At 43.4% G+C, this 21,449-nt stretch overlaps 1 protein-coding gene across 4 annotated transcripts in view; it reads left to right on the forward strand.

Moving 5' to 3' along the window:
• Nucleotides 1,403–21,449, forward strand: part of OGDH (oxoglutarate dehydrogenase) — a 67,556-nt gene continuing 47,509 nt past the window's right edge. For 2 of the 4 annotated variants that reach the window (XM_018047030.1, XM_018047029.1), the window contains exons 1-2: nt 1,403–1,501; nt 14,431–14,679. In XM_018047030.1, the coding sequence (XP_017902519.1) occupies nt 14,458–14,679 (222 nt within the window). In that variant the 5' untranslated portion in view covers nt 1,403–1,501; nt 14,431–14,457. The remainder of the gene's footprint in view (nt 1,502–14,430; nt 14,680–21,449) is intronic. The other 2 variants (XM_018047028.1, XM_005679323.3) reach the window with 1 other exon arrangement.

Genomic DNA, 21,449 nt, shown 5'->3' on the forward strand with positions numbered 1-21,449 from the left:
CATGGGGTCCCAAAGAGTCAGACAGGACTAAGCAACTTTCACTTACTTCACTTAAGAAATTTTGCTACAAGTCTGTATCATACTTGCCAGCAGGTGGCAAATTCTGTCTGAATTTCCGCCCAGATTCAGACACTTGTGTCCTCTATGGAGCTTTCAAGGTCAGATCCCTATGACCACATGACTGCCCTTTGTAACTCCAGTATCCCCGGCTATGCCACATGACACAATCCTTGCCTTCAAGTTAAGGGGAATCAACACGGAAGAACAATTCAAGACAGTGTGGAACAGCCTTTCCCTACTGTCCGTCATTTGGATGCCACCTTCCCATACTAGTATCTAGTTACTATAGTTTTAAAATGGACATTTTTATTACAAAAGAAAACATTTCAGCATTACAGTAAATCAGAAAACCTATTACTTGCCATATATCTGAAAGATAACCTATCACAAATCAGGAAGACCAAGTAACTTCTACATATATTATTGTCCACCGTAAGTTGTGAGCCTAAGTTTTATCTTGGTCAGAAAAGGGAAGGAAGAAAAAGTGAAATTAAAGACACTTTAGCATTAAATTAGGCTTTTCCCTTGCTAATAAAGACTGAAGAACCGATAGGACTTTCTCAGTATGTGATTGCTTACAACTTACCATATTTCAACAAAATTGAGATTTTTGTCCTCCACATGTTGAAAATAGCGCTGTATCTACGATTGAGGTGAGGTTAAAGCGTCTGCCTGCAATGCGGGAGACCTGGGTTCGATACCTGGGTCGGGAAGATCCCCTGGAGAAGAAAATGGCAATCCACTCCAGTATTCTTGCCTGGAGAATGCCATGGGCGGAGGAACCGGGTTGGCTACAGTCCACGGGGTCGCAAAGAGTCGGACACGACTGAACTACTTCACTCACTCAATAAATGTGGGTTTCCCCCCTCCTTTCTCAGCAGTAAGTAAAATAACCTCTAAAAGCGGATGACCACTTGGTATTTGATGAAATGGCATAATAAACCATCCTTGCACCAAGTGAAGGCTCCCGCGAGCCCGTTGCCTACTTTGGGAAAACCTAGTGTCAGCGTTAGGACTTCCTGGTTCTCATTCCGCGGGTCACTGCCTGCGGCGCCTCGAGCGCGCACTGCCGACCAAGGTTTGTTTCTGACATCACATACCAGGTCAGTTCTCCATCAAAGGACTCCTGACAGCCTACTGCAGGAGACAGTACTTAGCAACACGCAGACCCCCTTTCAGAACTGTCATGCAAGCCGGTCAGGACGCGACGTGCCAAAAGCAAGCCACAACCTCGGAGATAACACTATTGCCCCAAGGCCGAGCCACAGGAGATGTGGGCGCGACTCTGTGACGTCAAGACTCCGCTCACGAGGTAGGGGCGGCCCCTCTCGTCTCCGGGCGGGGCGGCGTGCTGACGCCACACGCTGAGGCGGGGCCGAGAGTTTGGTGCCCCGGAGTGGGGTGTCGGCGCCTCATTCGGGTGGAGCTGAGCCGGAGACAGGTAGGCTTGCGCGGCGGCCGGGTCCAGCCGGATTTGGGAGGCTCCGCTCCGGTCAGGCAGACGACGAGGGTCTTGGCATGGGGCAAGGCCGCCGCGCCCTCGTTGTCGCCGCCGCTCCGGTGACAGGGAGTGGAGCTGGCTGGAGCGGGGCTGACTGGGGGAGGTGGGTGGGACGGAGCCTGACAGACGGATGTGGCAGCCAATGGTGCGGGGGGCGCCTCCTGGCGGGCGGAGATTGGCGGGTGCGGGCGTGCGCAGAGGTCGCGCGGGGCGCGGAGCGGCAAGCCATTGGCTGTGATGGGCAGGGGGGGTGGGCTGCGCGGCGGATGTGAGGGAACGGGCGCAGCGGCTGGGGTGACCCCCAAGGTCGAGGAGGCGTCACGTGGGAGTCGTCAGGCTGTGTCCTCTCCCCGCCTGGACGGCTGGAAGGGTGGCGCGCCCTTGACGAACCGGCTGTGATTTGTGGGCATTCGTTTTTCCCAGAGGGCGAAGACGCTGGTCGGCTTCTGTCCGGACTGACCCTTCGCCCCTGGGACGACCCCTTGAGGAACAGATTACTCTGGAGTACCCCTCTGTCTTCAGTGCCCATCGTACTGATCCTTCCTATGTTCCTTGGGGTGACGCCCTTGAGGAGCGGATTACCCCACAGTATCCTGTGTATTCAGTACCCCCATACCCATCCTCCCTGCGCTCTTCTTGGGTGAACCCTTGAGTGAATTACCCTCCAGCACTTAGTACCTCCACTATCCTCGGTTACCTTTACTGTACTCAGCACTCATCGTTTCCATTCTCTGTGCTCTTCTAATCCATTAACCCCTTAACGGATGGGTTACTCTGCTGCATGCCTGCTTAGTGCTCATATACTCAGGATCCCTCCATGCTTAGTACCCACAGTACCCATCCTCCTGTGAACTCTTTGGGGGGCAACACCCTTAATGGGTAGACTAGCTTGCAGTACCCTACTGTAGTCAGTACGCTTCTTTCTTCCAGGGATATGGTAGTTCATGTTGAGATGAAGCACGTTTCCTCGAGGAACACACTAGTGTACCATTTCCGTTTCGCAAAGCTAGGTGATGTCAGTGTAAGTCGTGTACCGAAGCTTAGTAGAAAACTGGTGGCGAGACACTGAGTAGAGACAAGAACTTGTTCTCTCTGCCCTTCACCCATAACCGAGGAGAGCTGACTCAGACCTGAGGTGTGAACTCTGTTTTGTCCTGGGGTTTCTCTGCTTTGTTTTACCTGTACTTTGAAGCGGGAACTAGCGGCTGACTCCCAGGTTTACTGCTCTGAGCAGCTTTAGGATAAATGGCCTGGATGAAGTCTTGCTTGCACTGTGCCAAGAGGTGCAGTAGTCAAACAAGTTTTTTTGTGCAAGACCCTCACGGTCTGAAAATGTATAGTACTATTCTAGCTTTGCAAATTAGCTGATCTTAGAAAGTTGAAGAAAGATTAGAGTATCCTGGTAAAATTTTGAAGAGCATTTTCCACATTTCAAGTACTTTTTTTTTCCCTTTTAACAGCTCTATTGAGATATAATTCATGTACCATACTGTTCACTCTTTCAAGTATACAATTCACTAGTTTGTGGTGTATTCATAGTATGCAGCCATCTCCAAAATTTAGTTAAAGGCTAATTTTAATTTCAGAAATACATTAATTTCTATTGATTTCATTTCAATTTGAACACAGCTTATTAAAAGTGCAATATTTACCATGCTATATGTGTATCTTGCATAATATATATGCAGGATATATAGATACAGATATATAAGATATATAGCAGGTCTGCTTTTAATTAGTCTTACTCCTTACTGCCCCATTTGAGAAAAGTACTGTACCATCGTCTTTAAAATTTTTAGGTAGTTTTATTTTGGAATAATTGTACAATTATTGAGAAATTTATTCTAGAATTTTGTAATTTTGAGAAATTGTACATGCAAATCTATTACATGCAATTACAACAAATAGTACAGAGAGATCCCAGTGTCCCTTTACCCATTTTCTCAAATAACATTTTTACAAAAACTTCAGTACTATAATCACAACCAGGTATTGACACTGATTAACAGTCAAGATAGAGAACCTTTCTGTCATGCCAGGGGTCCCTCCTGTTATCTTGTTATGGCTGTACCCACTTCCATCCTGCCTGCAGTTCCTCAGCTCCTGGCAACCACTAATCTGTTTTCCATTTCTATAATTTTGACATGTCAGGAATGTTACATAACGAGAATCGTACAGTATGTAACCTTTTAGGGTTGGCTTTTTTCGCTAAGCGTGATTCTCTGAAAATGCATGCAGGTTGTTGCCTGTATCAGTAGTTTTGTTTTTATGCTTTTGATGCTATTGATGTACCAGGCTATTGGTGTACCATAGTTGATTTAAGTCTCCAGTCATTGAAGGACATCTGGGTGGTTTCCATTCTTTGACTGTTAAGCTGTTATAAACATTTATATACAGGTTTTTGGGGTTTCTTTTTCCTTCAAATTCCTGGTTTAATAAGGACTTTTTTATTCTGAGAAAAGAAAAAAAAGGTCCCAAACATCAGACTGTTCACAAAAATAACCCACGGTATCAACTTTAGAAAACAAGTCTTAATATTACACCAGTTATTTTTCTAGAGGATGCGTTTGACATGCCAACTCTCATTCACAAAAGTACATTATTATGTTTGTGTTGAACAGCCCCACATAGCACTCTTATATGGAGTTATATATACAGGTTTTTATGTGAACAGAAGTTTTCATTTCTCTGAGAAAAATTCCCAGGAGTGTAATCACCAGGTCATAGGGTGGTTTCATGTTTAGTTTTTTCTAAAGTAGACAGACTTTGCTATTACATTCTATTACAGACTCTTCTTTTACATTCCCACCAATAATATGTTTGTGACCCACTTATTCCATATTCTTGGTAGCATTAAAATTTTTTTAGCCTAATAGATGTGTAGTGATTGTGGTTTTAATTTGCATTTCCCTCCTGGCTAGTGATACTGAATGTGTTTATTTGCCTCTTCAGTGAAATACCTATTCATATCTTTTGCCCATTTTGTAATTGGATCATTTACAGTTTTTAATGTTTCATTTTGAGAATTTCTTAAGTGTTCTAGTCCTTTGTTGGACATGTGGTTTGCAGATATTTTCTCCTGTCTGTAGCTTGTCTTCATCTTCTTAATGGGATCTTTTGGAGAGCAAAAACTTTTAAAATTTTGGTCAAGTCCTGTTTATGAACTTTGTCTTTTCTGGGTTGTGCTTTTAGTAGCAAGTTAAAGACCACCTCACTCTCGTTTCTCTTACATATTTCTCTATAAGTTTTATAGTTTTGTGTTGTACATTTAAATTTATAATCCACTTCAAGTTGATTTCTATATAAGGTGTGAATTCTAGCTTGAGTGATTCCTTTCTTTTCCGTTTATTCTTTCTCTTTTTTTTCTTTTTCCTTCCACTGTAGATACCCAACTAGCAGCATTTGTTGAGAAGACTGTTCTTCCTCCATTGAATTGCTTTTACATTTTTGCCAGATATCAGTTGGTTGTGCTTGTGCAGATCTGTTTTAGAGTTCTCTGTTGTGTTTCATCAGTCTTTTTGTCTGTCTCACCATCAGTACCATACAATATAATTATCGAAGCTACATAATAAATTTTGAAAGTAAGTAAATTGGATCTTCCCACTACTGTTGTTTCAGCTAATCTAATTCCTTTGCCTTCGCCTAGAAATTTTTTAGCGTAATCTTACCTCTGTCTACAGAAATTCTTACTGAGATTTTGATAGGAATTGTGCTAGAGTTGTGTAACAATTTGGAGATAATCTTCCAGTCCATGAACAAGGTATGTCTCTCATTTATTTAGGTATTTTTATTCATTGGTATTTTGTAGTTTTTAGCATACAAGCCTTGTACATGTTTTGTTAGACTTATACTGTTTCCTTTTTTAAAATTCTTTTTCATGTGTCCTTTGATAGTTTGTAGAGATGCAGTTGGTTTTTATTTATTTATCTTGTATGCTATGAATCCCTGCAAATTCACTTATTCTATAAATGTTTTTGTAGGTCCCTTAAAGTTTTGTACATAGAAAATCGATTATGTGATCTGCAAATAGTAGTAGTTTTATTTCTTACTTTCTGATCTGTATGCCTTTTAGTTCCTTTTTTTTTTCTTTTTTTCTTTTAGTTCCTTTTTTTGGCTTATTGCACTGGCTACTAGTATGTTGAATAGTAGGGATGAAAGTAGACATCCTTACATTGCTCCCAGTTTTTAAAAGATTCAGTCACTCTTTCACCATTAAGTAGTATGTACTAGCTGTAGGCTTTTGTGGAGACTTACTATCAAGTTAAAGTTCCCTTTTATTCCTAGTTTTCTGAGAATTTTTATCATGGTGGTTGAATTTTGTCAAGTGCCTTATCTGCATCTGTTAATATGAGCATGCAGTTTTTCTTTTCAAGCCTGTTAGTATGGTAGATTGCATTGTTTTTCGTTTGTTTTGTTTTTGGCATTGCCACATGTGGATCTAAGTTTCCAACCAGGGATTGAACCCATGCCCCCAGCAGTGGAAGTAAAGAGTCCTAACCACTGGAATGCCAGGAAATTTCCTGGAGTCTGCTTTCTCAGGAGCTTTTAAATTACACATGAAATTTCTTGAATAGCTATTTCAAACTGGATAAGTTGTAGTAGTTTGTACTTTTGAGTTTCTTGGTTTCTTTGCTAACCTCATATCCAGCTTTTCTGTTTCTTGTTGAAAGAGTTGAAGTTTCCAACTATAATTTAAATTTGTGTTTTTCTCCACTCACTTTTATTAGTTTGATTCACATATTTTGCAGTTATGTTGTTTGGTACATACATATTTAAGACTGCTATATTTTCTTGGTAGATTAATCTTTTGTCATTAGTATCTCTGGTAATTTTCTTTGCTCTGATGTCTATTTTGTCTGACAGTAGTGTTATTATTAGATGATGAAATAAACTCCTGCTTTCGTTTGCTGAATGTTTGTATGATACATAATTTTTCATCCTTTCACTTCCAGCCTTCCTGCATTGTTACATTTGAAATTTCTTATAATATCAGATCCTGTTGTTTTATCCATTCTGCCTGTCTCTAACTGGTGTATTTAGATCACTTACATTTAGTGTAATAATTGATATGTTAGGAGTTATGTCTGCCATTTTATTATTTTCCTTTTTGTTTTTTGTTCCTCTGCTTTCTTTTTCTTGCCCCCTTGTGGGTTCCTTGAACACATTTTTTTTTTTTAACTTGAACGCATTTTTAAATTCCACTTTTAATTATATGTAGTGTTTTTTAGTGTATCTGTGTAGCTTTTTTAGTGGATTTTTAGGTATTGCATTGTATGTACATAATTTATCACAGCCTACTAAGTGTCATCATTTTATCATTTTGAGTGAAATATGGAAACCATATCTCTGTTTGCATCACTTTATCCTACTCCACTTAAAATTGTCTTAAATAATTCCTTTACAGACACAGCATTAGAACCACATCATGTAATTTTTGCTTCATCCATCACACATCATTTACAAGATTCTAGAGGAAAGGAAATTATATTTACCTATATTTTGTTTTTGTTCTTTCTTTCTTCATGATATTACAAGTTTTCCTTTTATCATTTACTTTTTGTTTACAGGATTTCATTTGGCCATTCATTTAAGATAAATCTGCCAGCAGATTTTTTTTTTAGTTTTTCTTCATCTAAGATCTTTATTTCCCCCCTTTTTCCTGAAGGATGTTTTTGCTGGATATAGGGCTCTGGATTAACAGTTATTTCCTTTCAGCACTTGAAAAGTATTGTGCCATTTTCTCTTGGCCTCCATAGTTTCTGGTGAGAAATATACTATTTCAGTTGTTTGTAGTTTTCAAAAGCTTATGCTGTATCGTGGAATGTATTTCTTTGGGTTTATTTTGTTTGGGGTTCTCTCAGCTTATTGAATCTGTAAGTTTATGTCTTCTGCTAAATTTGGAAAGCTTTCAGCCGTTATTTTTTGAAGATGTTTTCAGCCCCTTCCCCTTTCTGCTCCTCCTGAGACTCTGATGACATTATATGCAGCATTAGGTCTTTTATTATAGTCCCATGTCCCTGAGGCCCTGGTTTTTTTCCCCCAGTCTATTTCCTCTTGTTCAGAATGGGAAATTCCTTTTGTTCATGTTTGTTCATGTTCATTGTTTCTTCTTTCTTTAGTTTAACTTATGTATCAGGTTTTTTATGCTAGTTATTGTAATTTTCAGTTCTGAAGTTTCCATTTGGTTCATCTCTGTATCTTCTCTTTCCTTGCTGAGGGTATTTTCATTTGTTTCAAGCATGTTCATAGTTGCTTGTGGAAGCATATTGATGCTGGCTCTTCTGCAACTTTGCCACATAATTCTAATGTGTGTCATCTTAGTGTTGGTGAGCACAACAGAACAGGCTTCTGACACTGCTGGGGGGATAGGAGGTGCTGCCTGGTTATTACTGGATGGAGGTGGAGGCTCCTCACCTGGCCTCCTTGGTATCTGTGGGTAGGGATTCCTTGTCACTGCTGTGTGGGTGTAATTTCTCAGTTAGACCTTTGTGATTCCACCCTGCCTTGTGCTGCTGGGCAGTAAAATCTAGGCTCCCTCTTGGCCTCTACTAATATTGCTGGGAGGAGGGGGTCATTGTCACTGGTGGGGATGAAAGTCGCTGATCTCCTCTGATACTACCAAGTGGAGTGGGAGCAGGCCACCATGTTTTCTGTGGGTTTGGTTGCAGTAGAGTGGTTATTGTCTGAAAATTCTGTCCTGCTAGACTGCCCCATTCTCAGTCCACTGGCCTGAGAGGGCAGACTTACATTGCAGCTTTTTTTTGAGTCTACAGTAGTTGGCATTTCTGGGTTGCCAACTTCTTCAGCACCTAGCCTGGAGTATATGAGGCAAAAAGAAAAGGAGAACTCAATTCTGAGCCTTCTGGGCCCCAAGGTCCCTTCCCAAGTCTGTCTCCTCTTCACCTTTCAGAGTTGTGTGTTGTTGTTGTTTTTTTAATGAAACATCTCTTATTTTTAGCTGCATGTAGTGGGAAACAGAAGTTCTGTATATACTTTTTAAGTTTTTAATAAATATTGACAACTGCCCTTGCTTTTCATAAAATTTTAATAATTTGTACTTTAACCAACACCTTTAAAAGATGCCAGCTTACCTATACTATGCACCACCACAGTCAGGGCACCTCTGGTAACAGTGTCAGTCTGGGGAAGGACAGCTCAGTCTACAGGCCTGGGTACTGAAGCTTGTTTAGGGTTCCTGGTTCAGAGGTGGAAGTCCTTCCTAACAGTCTGGTCAGTTACCCACTCCAAGTTTACTTCTGTTTAGGTTTACCTTGGAAACATCAGCATTTTTAAGAGAAAGCATTAGCTGTAGGGTTGCTTTTCTTGTTTTTTGTTTGTTTATTTGGCTGGTTGGTTGATTTTTTGTTTTTCTGGTAAATTGTCCTTTAGTCATAAAAGTATTTTTAAAGTGTGTAAAATTTTTTCATTTTTGAGAAAGCAGGACTGATTGTTCCCTTCACTTTATGGCAGAGGAAACTGACCATGGATCAGGTGACACATTTAAGGCTGGCATAGTAAGGGCCATTCTGCTTTGCTTGCCCTGCAGGCTCAGCCACCACTTTCATCTAATGATGGCAGAATACCTTTGCAGTTTAAGAGTAACCTGCATTATCTCCCTCTCTCAGTTTATGTTTGATGAGGCATCACAGGTGAAAGATGTTGAATTCTCCTTAGATTCTCAGCCAGTAAAAGAGAATTGGTATTTGTGCTCTCTCTATACCTAATGTCTTTGTATTACTGCTAAAGCTAGAATATCGGAGTAATAGCCGTGGGTATGTAGCAAGCATTGTTTTCTTGACTTGTTATGAGAATCTTGAGTCTGAAACGCCCCCCGCCCCCCAAAAAACACCACCTTTCAAGGTAAGTTGTTCTTTTAAAATGGTTCTCAGGCAACATACAGTGGTAACAACCATTTAACTATGCATGTGCTTTTCCCACAAAGACTCATGTCCTGAGAAACTGTCCAAGCTGTTTTTACCTCTAATTATTCCTCTGCCTAGCCAGCATGACGGTCATAGACGTCAGAAGTCAGTTTATCTCCCTATCCTGTGAATGGGGAGGTGACCTTGGGTAAAGTGTGTGCTGCCTAACTGGGGAATGTTCAGGCGCAGATAAAGTTCTGTTTTATTTTCCTAAAGGCAGAGCACTTAACCCTTAAAAACAAATTTTGCTTTAGTTTTTGCCTTTTTTTTAGTGTTATTTTTCTCAAATGTATATATTATATACTTGTGTCTTGAAATTAATGGTTACAAAGAGTGTCACTTTGTGTACTTTATTGAAATTGACAGATTCATGTTTCTTCTTAGACTTTTTAAAAAACAACTTTATTGAGGGTTTTCCCTGGTGGTCCAGCAACTGGGACTCCACACTTCTATTGCATGGAGGTGGAGAGGGGCACCAGGTTCAATCCCTGGTCGGAGAACTAGGATCTCGCATGCCATTCTGTGTAGCCAAAAAAAGAATCAATGAAGTTTAGGGTTGGGCATATTTGTTGACAAAGATAAAAAAAAAAACTTCATTGAGGTATAATTCATATACCATATAATTCACCCATTTAATCTGTACAATTTAATGTCTTACAGTATACCATAAGGTCGTGAAGCCATCAGCATAATCTAGTTTTAGAATATTTTCATCTCCCCCTTCCCCAAAAAAACCCATATCTGGGCTTCCCTGGTGGCTCAAAAACCACCTGTCAATGCAGAAAGCCCATACCCATTAGTAGTCCTGTCTGATCCTTACTGCCCCCAACCCTGGGCTTTATGCCTGTATTGATTTGCTTGTTGTGAACATTTCATATATATGAAGTCAAACAATATTGTGTTTTTTGTGTGTGAATTACTGTTTTCACTTAGTATATTCAGAGGTCATCCGTGTTGCAGGGTGTATTGGTATTTCATTCCTTTTTATTGCTTAGTCCTATTACATAGTATGGTCTGTCACATTCTGAGTTTTTCCACTTTTTGGCGAGTATGAATAATGCCGCAGTGAACATCTGTGTACAAGGGCTTGTGTGGACATATGTTTTTGTTTTTCTTGGTTGTATACCTAGGAGTGGAGTTGCTGAGCCACATGGTAATTCTATGTTTAACTTTTCAAGAAACTGTTTTCCAAAGTGGCTGCACCAGTTTACACTCCCACCTGGATTCTATGAGTGTTCTAATTCTTCGTGTTTTCTCCAACACTTGCTTATCCAGTCTAGTGGGCCTGAAGTCCTATCTTCTTGTGATTTTGATTTGCAGATTTTTTTGCCTTATGACTATGATTTTGGGTATGCTTTAACATTTTTACTGATCGTTTGTGTGTCTTTGAAAAAATGTCTATTTGTATCCTTTGGCAGTTTTTTTTATTGGGTTACTTTTCATTATAGTTATATTTACATTTTTGAGTCATGAGTTCTTTATATTCTGCATGCATGTACCTTATTAGCTGTATAATTTGCATGTATTCCTTTTTAGACTGCCTTTTTTGATGGTGTCCTTTGAAGCACTAAGCACTTCCCTTCTGTCTCAGCTGGTAGAGAATCCGCCTGCAATTTGGGAGACCTGTGTTCAATCCCTGAGTTGGGAATATCCCCTGGAGAAGGAAAAGGCTACCCATTCCACTATTTTGGCCTGGAGAATTCCATGGACTGTATAGTCCATGGGGTCACAAAGAGTTGTATGTGATGGAGCGACTTTCACTTTGAAGCACTGGAGTTTTTATTTTGATGAAGTCCAATTTGTCGTTGTTGTTTGTACTTTTGGTGTCCTAAGACACATTGTTTGACTCAAGGTTCTGAAGATTTACTCCATTTTGGAAGTTAGAAACTTTCTAAGAGTCTCACAGTGTCAGCTCTTGCATGTAGGTCTTTGATCCATTTTGAGTTAATTTTGTGTACGGTGTAAGACAGGGGTCCAAAATCATTTTTTCACATGTGGATTTCCAGTTGCCCTGGCACCATCTGTTGAAAAGACTGTTCTTTCCCCACTAAGAATATTTGGCACCCCTATCAAAGTAGAAATATTGTTCTCAACCACAAGTCAGAAGAACACTTGGGCTTTTTTAACAACCCAAAGCTTTCATGAAAGTGTTTGAACGGTTCAGCATTCCTACCAGAAATACACTATTCTTAATGTTGACTCTGGAATTGAAAGGATGGAATCTGAACCTTCCAGAATCTGAAATGTATACCTGATGTCTGCTCTGTGGGTCTCTCAGATTGCGGATAGGGAACAGCTGTTCCTGGTCATCCTGGGGTGGAGGCAGGGGGATGTTGAGCTGTCTGCTGAAGGCAAAGTTTTCCTATGACTCATATGAGTCATCTTAAGGGAAGTTTGAAGATTGTTAGTAATTGTGCTGGGCAGCACTGAGCTGTTTGTCAGATTTTATGACTGTAGATAACTTGGTAACGTGGTTTGTTTACTGTATCATATTGGAAGGACTGCTTTAGGAAGAAGAGATGAAATGAACAGTTTTGTACTTGGCAGTGTGATGCCTGTTAATTGAGTATTGCAGCAACTGAATAATGACTGTTAATGGAGGTGATGATACTGCTGTGTTCTAGGAGAATACTCCAACTCAGAGTATTTCAAGCTGCCTGGATAATAATGACATTGGAGGAGAAAGATGAGTGTCGGCCTGAGTTGTTTTTTTTTTTTTTAATTAATGTGGAAAGCAATGGTAATAGTATTTTTGCCATCAGTGTCTTTGATAGCTTTTTGTCTGCCTTAAACTTAATAGCTGAGAAAATTGGAATAGAGTTGGTAGTAGGAAGAACTACTGAAGTTACTTAAGTTTTTTTTTTAAAACGGAGTTAAGATAGCATCCTAAAGATTGCATTTAATTTTTAAGGGGAAGTTTTTGTTTGTTGTTTAGCTTTTAAATTCTGCTTTTGCTGACCTGTCTTTTCCAAGCAGCGAAACAGGCCAGTGTCCTTTATGCATATCCTGATCATATTTGGGTCAAGAGAAGGGGTTCTTACAAACGGTGTAGAGGATAGTTTAAGTAACATTTATTTCTGGGTAATTCTCAGCCTGTCTCAGAGCTTGGATTTCCTTCAGGCAGGAGTGGAGGTGGGATGTGATTCCCACTTTACAGCCAGGGCACTTGCTTTAAGGCCAGCTGTTTGTTAGACCATCAGTCATCACTTCCCAGGGCAGAGGGCTATGGAGAGCCTCACTTGTGCCCAGCGGCTCCTCTCCCCTTCCCCAGCCTCTTTTGCTATAACTGGAAGAGACCACTGGGCAGCTGGGATTTTTGTGGGAAGAGAAGCAGCACAGTTTCCTTGTCCCCTTCCAGAGGCATCTGAATGCTTACACATGATTGGAAGTGGTTCAAGACCCTCCACTGCAGCTGCTTAGTCACTTCATTCATGTCCAACTCTGTGCGACCCTATGGGCTATAGCCCCGCCAGGCTCCTCTGCCCATGGGGATTCTCCAGGAAGAATACTGGAGTGGGTTCCATGTCCTCCTCCGGGGGATCTTCCCAACCCAGACAATCTAAACTCTTTCATGGTCTAGTGGGTGCATCAGCTGCTTTTGTAAAGTGGATAGTGTAGTTAAAGTTATATATTAGATTTAGTAAAATTACAACCATCAAACTCAAGATCCATTCAACTTTGGGGAAAATATAAACAAACTCAGAAAGGTGACCTATAAACCAGAAGAGCTAAGGCCTGCCTTGAGGGAGTTGGTGGGTTCGGAAGAGTCCTAACAGGTCAAGCTGCTGAGTGTAGAGTAGTGTGAGGTAGGTAGACTCTTCTGTGGTCGTTTCGTCCATGCCTTTGTCTTGCAGAGCCCCCTGCCTCCCTTGTTGGCCCTCTCCTGGCTCCAGTTTTAGGAAACGTGACTGTCCAGCTAGTCCATTCCTCCTGCCAGCCAAGACAGTTCTTGCTCCTCCCCTGTGTTCTTCAGACTTTTCCATCTGTCTGATCTTTCTTCCTACTGATTCTTAAATGTAGAATCCCTGCCTTCCCCTCCTCTTCAGAGCAAAGTCCTCCCTATTGTCTGTGCCCTTCCCCAAACTTCCCTGGCTGCTGGAAAGGCGCACTTAGGAGAAGTGGGTTTTCCCAGGGAGTTTTGTTGGTATTTTCTGTGTCTCTCAGGTGCTCAGTGCTTTTGCTGTAATTTTTTTTTTCCTCAACTGGGCATCAGTTTATTGCTGTAATTATTTTTAATATATTTTTTTCTTCTGCTCAAAGATAAATTATTTGAGGGTGAGAAAAATATTTTCCCAGTGTCTCTGTGTTCTCCAGAATACCAAGAGTCCATTAGGGCTCGGTAATCTCCAGATAGACTAGAAAGTATTTCTCCTTTTGCAGTTAATACTAACCTAATCCTTAATTCATCCTTGTTGCCTTTTCCTATAGTTGTTTTATACAACACATAAACTTACATGTGCTTAGTCATGTCTTAATTCTTTGCGACCCCCATGGACTGTAGGGATCTACCAGTCTCCTCTGTCCATGGGATTTCCCAGGCAAAAATACTAGAGTGGGTTGCCATTTCCTACTCCAGGGGATCTTCCTGACTCCGGGATTGAACCTGCATCTTCTACATTGCCGGCAGGTTCTTTACTGCTGAGCCATCAGGGAAGCACCCCGCCATGATATATCATAGCCCTTAAACTAGATCAAAAGTTGCAGGTGAAGACCATGACCTCTGCAGCTGTGCTCTTGCCTCCCCATATTGAGTGCAGGCCCTGTATGTAGACGGTTGGTCCACTTGACTACTTCACGCTCTGCCATGCTCTCTGAAGCAGAACACGCAGCCACACATGCATTTACAGACGCTTTCTCCTCCAGCCAAAGTCTGAGAGGTTTTCCCCCCAGTAGCCTTGTCTGCTAAAATGCACTTTCTAACTTCTCTTTCCTTTTTTTTTGGTGCAGACAGTCGTGAGAGACTTCAGGACAAGAATGTTTCACTTAAGGACTTGTGCTGCTAAGTTGAGGCCGTTAACGGCTTCCCAGACTGTGAAGACATTTTCACAAAACAGACCAGCAGCAGCTAGGACGTTTGGGCAGATACGGTGCTATACTGCCCCCGTTGCTGCAGAGCCTTTCCTCAGCGGGACTAGTTCAAACTATGTGGAGGAAATGTACTATGCTTGGTTGGAAAACCCCAAAAGTGTACACAAGGTAAGGCTCAAAGGAGCAGGTGTCTTCGTGTTTGGAGTCTTGGCCGGTGGTGGCTGGCCGTCCAGGTAAGTGCATGTGTTCTGAGGACCCTCAAGAAGGAAGTTAGGCAGGCGGCTAGAAGCCCCGCCGACTCGAGTTCTTTGCATCAGCCCAACTCAACCGTCGGCCCAGGCCCAGCAGGAACCACCTTCTCTGGAGGGGCATTTCCCTCTCTCCATGTGCGGCACGCTCAAGGCCTTGCTCCACGGAACAGCCAAAATGTTAAACCCCCACGGAGGTGACGAAGCACTCGCACCACTCCCAGGACATCACCAAGGCTGCTGCAGGATGGCGGAAGCACACGGAAGGAGGGACCTTCAGGAAGCTCGTCCATCCCACTGTCCTCGGAACACCTGAAAACCATCTCATGAGATTTCTCTACAAATGACATTTTAGATCAGCATGTTTATGTCCCTCTCCTGTATTTAAAAGTAAATTCTGTGAAGGCTTCTAATTTCTCTATGTTGACGTATGAGGCTGTTCCTTAGAACCTCTCCCTTCATGTGTTTACTTGATACAGAGCATGCTTGGTGGCAGAACTTCTTCAGAGCCTTTTGGCCAGTGATATTTATGAGTTTTGATAACTGTTTCTTGGCTTTCGGGTCAGGCAGCTGGCCCAGTGCAGGTGCTAGAGGGTGGGTCCCCAAGCTGCTTAGCTCCTTGTGGCCCATTTGCAGGGTGTGGGAAGATCTGAGGAGACAGTATATGCAAGGTGCTCAGGATCTACACAGAGGAAGTGCCCATCAGAGGCTGGCTGCCATCTCTGTTGATCTGGCCTCTTCCTTCCTTGTGAGTTTTAGGGACTTGTCTTCAGAAAGCAGCCTGCTTCTGTCAGGCCTTCGAGTATAATCTTTACCCTTTACCCTGCAGTGTTAGTGACATTTAGGATTGGATATGTTTGTGTGACTGCGGGAGCCCCCAGCCCTGTTTTATCAGGAATGCCACCTCTTGGTCTGAACCTTTTGCCTGGCAAAGGAGGACATCTAGCCAGGTCTTTCCCTTCCCTGTTTTCATGGCAACATGGAAGCTGCATTGCTCCATGAGCAAGATGAAACCTGGTTTCCTACGGGAGGAGCTCTGGGGTGTGTCTCCCAAGACGGTAGACAAGTGGACTACCCAGAAAGAAGTGCCCTATGAAACTGGCCCTGCTGGTGATGGCAGATATTAGCAGTTTCTGAGGACAGTTGCTGCAAGGTTCTCTTTCAAATAAACTTAGCCCAGAGGTTTTAGAATCAGACTTTCGTCTCATGTCCAGGCTGTCCCTCACCTTCCTTTTCTCAGATATAACCTCTTTGTAGAACCAAACAAGTTTTCTTAAGTTCTATTCAGCTTAGGGGGGAATAACACTGGAATGAGCTCTTACGAGATAATATGGATCTAGGCTTGGGGGTGTCCGAGTATGGATGCCCTGCGTCACGGGAATGGGTTGCAGTGAAGAAGCACACCACTCTGCTGTGTAGAGCTCTGAAAAGTGGAGCTGAAACCATCACAGTGACTATCACCATTATTAGTATTTGTGTTAATATCATTATTGTTATTATTGCTTAAATTTTCTTTTAAGATTTACTCTTTAGAGGAGTTTTAGGTTTACAGCAAAATTGGGGGGTAGGTACAGAGATTTGCCATATACTCACTCCTTGCCCCTATACATGGAACCTCCCACACCATCAACATTCCCCACCAGACTTAAGATTTGTTAGAGTTGAACCTGCACTGACATGTCATCATCACCGAAAGCCCATAGTCTACATTAGGGTTCACTCTTGGTGGTATGCATTTGTGGCTTTGAACAAATAGATAATGACATGTACCACCATTACAATATATCATACAGAGTATTTTCACCACCCTAAAAGTGCTCTTTGCTCCACTAATTCTTTTTTTTCCCCCCCTACCAATTCTTGAAAAGTATTTTTATCACATAGCATCAAGAAAGGTAGCATGTGATGACTGGGAAGCACTTGGGGGCTCTCAGGCCGGGTGGAATGGTCACAGAGTCCATCTGTCCTGAGAGAGGACAGCACAGTGAGAGGCCTACTGACAAAACTGAGGCAGCTTCCTGAGGAAGAGTCTAGAGTGAGGGTTGGTTCCTCGGGCTCCACGAGACTCTTCAGGAGTGTGGGGAAAGGATCTCCAAAAAGGGCTTTGTAGTTTAATAAGAGGATACATGCAGGTTGGCATCTTTGGGCCAGATTTCGTCTGCTGATTTCTGTTGTCAGGTTCTCCAGGGGACTCAGTGTATCCTAGAGGGAGAGGGGCAGGATGGTGTAAATCAGTGGGCATTCACAGTGGCAGTGCCCCTTCTCGGGCTTCCCAGCAAAGTGGACTTGATCACCCCTCCACATTGAATTAGGCCCAGTAACTGATGTGTGCTTACTTTTTGATGGAGACGTTCCAGAGCTTTGCTCAGATTTTCAGAGGCATCTATGACACACAAAAGAGCTTGGAAATTATTGACTTTGTTAAAAATGCTTTATTTTGGTCTGTGTTAGAAAAAAATAGGGAGATACAAAGAAAATTAGCTTTTAAGGTTTGGATTGATCGTCTTTCTGATCTCTCATTTCTGCGTCAGATGGGGCCTATCAGACTCCCTGCCTGAGAGCTGGTTCAGTTGCTGTGCTCTTCCCTTCATTTGCAGAGGGCTCACGGGGAGCTGCTAGGACTGGACTGTTTTCAGCAGAAACAGAACACATTTAGCATCTCTGCCTGTCTGCTCGCCTGTTATTTCTTAAACTTTTTATGACCTTTTCAAACATGTAGTAGGAGTGTCAGCTGCAAATTTACACTTGCTGTCTACCTTTCCGAAGATCAAATTATGAGCCTTTGCAGCCGCTAACCTTCAACACCACTTGAAAGGAGTTCAAGGAGAAGGTCAGAAAGCAGGCGCTCTGGGCTCCGGAAAAAACTGGCAGGACAGATCTTCAGGTAGTTAGGTTATTTTCGAGGGAAGGCTTTATGAACCCAGTTCTTTGATCTCCTCATATCTAGAAAAGCACTAAATTCCTTCATAGTGATATCTGCTCCTTGTGACTAGCAGTAACCTTCACAAGATTAGATCAGCCTTCTGCAAAAAATAAGTGCTTGGTTGCATATACTCTTCCCTTCACCAAAATTACAAATATACTGACCACCCCCAACCTCCTTGGAGGAGTTTCTCAGAGCTATATGAAATACTGACTCCCTGGCTATAGTCCTCATTTTGCTCCAAATAAAATATAACTCATAACTCTAACATTGTGCTTTTTCCCCCCAGTTGACAGGAGTGTAAAATGAACCTCCACGAGGAGACCCAGTGCCCAACTTCAGTAGTTCTCAACAGTTTCCCAGTCCTTAAAAATCTATTCCTTCCCTACTTATTTTTCTGTTTGTTGGTTTGTTTTGTAAAAATACTTCCCAATTGTGTTTATTAAGGCAAATCTCAAACCATTATTATTTCTGTCATAAATGTACCTGAGGGACTCTTAACAAGGGAATGGTTTCTTAACCATACCTAACAAAACTAGCAAGGTAATTCTCTAATACTGTAGTCTGATTCTCAGTCTGTATTTCATTTTTGACTTTGTAATTTACTTTATAGTTTCGTCATATCCCTATTTTTAAAAAAGACTTTTGTTTCTAGATATCTAATTATGAAATTTATGTTTGTAGTAATCGAGCAGTTCAGGGGTGCAAAGCCCCCAGGCACTCCCTGCACCTCTGTGCCCAGTTACCTGATCGGCCCTGGCTCTGCCTTTGTACTCTTGTCTTCCTATTCTTTGGTGTGGTCCTTTCCTGGATAGCCATCTCTTCCCCATCATCTTCTCCAGTCCAGCCTCTATGCTTCAGTATTAAACACCTTGTCAAGTGCAGCTCACTACATGACCCTTTCAGGAACCTTCAGCCGGGCTTGGTCTGTCAGCATCCAAAGCCCCCACTCATTAAGGTCTTGGCTGTGTTGGGGATAAGTCAGATTGTGACGTCTTATTTTTAATTACATCTAAAATACAGAGTCAAAGCCATATTGTCCTTGTTAGTGTTTTAGACAAACAGGTAATTGAGAGCTGCTGAACCCTCAGAGGACCCCACCCACAGGCATCATGTGGTGTCAGCCCTGCCTGGGAGGACCCAGGCTCAGGCCCTGTGCCTTCTCCTCCCCGTGGTGCCCTCCCTGCCCCTTCTGATTGTGCCGGCACGTTGTCCTTTGTCCATTAGAGCTTGCTTCCCCTGCCTGGCCTTCTGAGTGACCTCTGCCCAGTTCCTGAAAGCCTGTCTTCCTCCTCTGCTAACTGAGTCCATTTCCTCTCCTGCCTTTTGCCAGCCTGCTGCCGAGTGTAATAACAGCTCTCTTGTCAAGCATGGTCACAACAGGACCTCTGTAAGGACTCGAGGTGCAAATTCCAGACTCCCGGTCCTACCTCTTTGAGCTTTGCCATGCCGCCCTTCAGGCCCACGCTGTTCTCCTTTCTTCCCTGCTTATGAAACACAATCTTGTAATTTTCTGTAATTGAACCAGACAAGCAAAGCAGAAACAGATATGCGTCGTCCCCAGTATGCGGTGACACCATTCCTTTTCATCCTGCCATTTGAAACTGCCTTGGCTGCACTTTAAAAACAGCCATGGTGCGCTCTAGTTCTCTGCTGGCCTTGAAGGAAAACATGCACATGGTATGCTTAATGGGCTTTCAGTGAGCAAGGCTGTTCAATTGCATTTTGAAGTTTCTCCATACTGAGCTTCCTACATCAGGAGGAATCTCAACCCTGGTGACTCTTTGTGTTAAATCAACTTAACCACTAAGAATATCTTCCCTAACTCCAGTATGGTGTTTTACTCTTAAAGGATTTGTGTTTATGTGATCAGGGAAATAAAATTTGCACCTTTGAAAGGTGTAGGGGTCATGAAGCAGCGCCTTCACTTTACGTGTGTGGCAGTTTGCAGCTCGTGACAGTGTTTTTTTGGAGGACTGAGTTGCTGTCAGGAGGTGTGAGCATTCAGGGCCCTCTAGCTCGCAGGCCTGTAAAAATTCTGTAAGCAAAGCACAGTTAGAGCACAGGGTAAATCCCACCGGCTTCTGAAGGGAAGCACCAGTCATACTGAACTTTGAAGGATAAGGAAGGGGCCTGACCAGGGACAGTGTGCCTGTGCCCAGGAAAGGCACTGCAGAGGGGCAGAGGGGCAGGGGGCACTCAGTGAACACTGGATAGGGTCCTGCAGGGCTCGGTGCCTGGAGCCAAAGGCAGCATGTGAAAACCAAAAGTTTGAGCTGCAACATGCGTTGAGAGGCTCCAGGGGTCAAGCAGAGGAGTGTTTGCTTATTTTGTGAAGTGCTGTGGGGGCATGGACCCCTCGGCGGTTGGAAGAAGGTGAGGGCATCGGGCACTGACAGAGCTGAGCCTATGGCGAGAAGAGGGCAGACTTGGAATAAAAGCATGCTGCATCTTTGGGCACATGCCTTTTTAATGATTACCCTTTCGTACTGTATGCAAAGCAAAAATAGTGGGTTTTTCAATGGCAGTGATAACTGCAGAGAGGGGTCCAGAGTGACCGCAAGGGGAAGGAGAACATCAGAAGCAAGAAAGGAGTGTCATCCTTGGGGCTGGGTCCGCTCTTGAGAAGGGAACGTCGAGCTCCACCCCAGCCACTCTCCCAGCCCCTCCTTTCTGAGGAAGGAAGGAAGGAAACATTGTCAGAGGGAGGGATCCTTTGGGGATTTTCCCAGAAAGGAGCTGTGGTGGTTGGTGATCAGCATCAGCTCAGAGCCTCTAGGCCACTGGCTCTTCCTGTTCCATCTGTGCCAGGCCCCACTGAGGGTCTGCCAGACTCTGGATTCTGCTGTCTGTGAGCAGGTTGTAAGTTTAGGGCCTTCTGTCTAAGTGGTCATGACTCGCAGACTCACAGTTCTCCCTGGGCCCGAGGCTTGGCTTGGCAGGGCTGGGTCTGCAGGTCGGGTGCCCACTAGGCTCATGGGGGATCAGATGCGCATGTGGTCCTACATGGCTGCCCTTGGAAGTTGTAACACTGAGTTGACAGAACGCACTGTTGGCTGCAGACAGCCAGGCAGACGGCATGGGCTCTCACTTGTTGAGGAATCCCAGGAAGACTGCTCGTGAGAGTGGTCACAGATGTCCTGCATATAATATTTTCCTGCAATAAAAATCTGGTTCCTGTGAGTGTTCATGAAATAAATAACCCTAAAAGCTAACAACTCAGAACACCACCAGCGAAGTCTTTCTCTTGGTTCCCAGCTCCCTTGCAGCTGTGGTTCAGCTAGGCTGCAGCCCCACAGAGGACCTCCTCAAATCTGGCGTTTGGTGCTAGCTATTTGCCAGGCCCTGCCGTCATCCAGGGACCTGAGTGACCACCTCACAAGGCCTCAGCGTATCTCTGAGAGGAGAGGGGAGGGGAGGAGAGCCTGCTGGCCTTGGATGCCCCACCCAGAACTTACACACTGCCACTCCCACCCATGGCTGAGGTCAAAACAAATCTCAGGTCAGTCCCCAGGGACATCCCTCCAATGAAGGAGCCTCACAACCACTGCAGGGGGCCTTTATGTGGACCTGAGAGGACGTGTGGCCACTGGGCAGCTTACCACAGTGCTTTCTATAATGATATGATGGGGCCACCACCCTTAGTCTGGGGAGGAAACTCAGGAAGCATCATTCCCCTATCAGCAGTTAGGGCTAAGCCAGGATGGCTTTTCTTTGCTAATCCTGTGTGTTTATTGACATTTTACCCACACAGAATACAGAGAGAA

The sequence above is a fragment of the Capra hircus genome, chromosome 4 (assembly GCF_001704415.2).
Source record: "Capra hircus breed San Clemente chromosome 4, ASM170441v1, whole genome shotgun sequence".
Classification (NCBI taxonomy): domain Eukaryota; kingdom Metazoa; phylum Chordata; class Mammalia; order Artiodactyla; family Bovidae; genus Capra; species Capra hircus.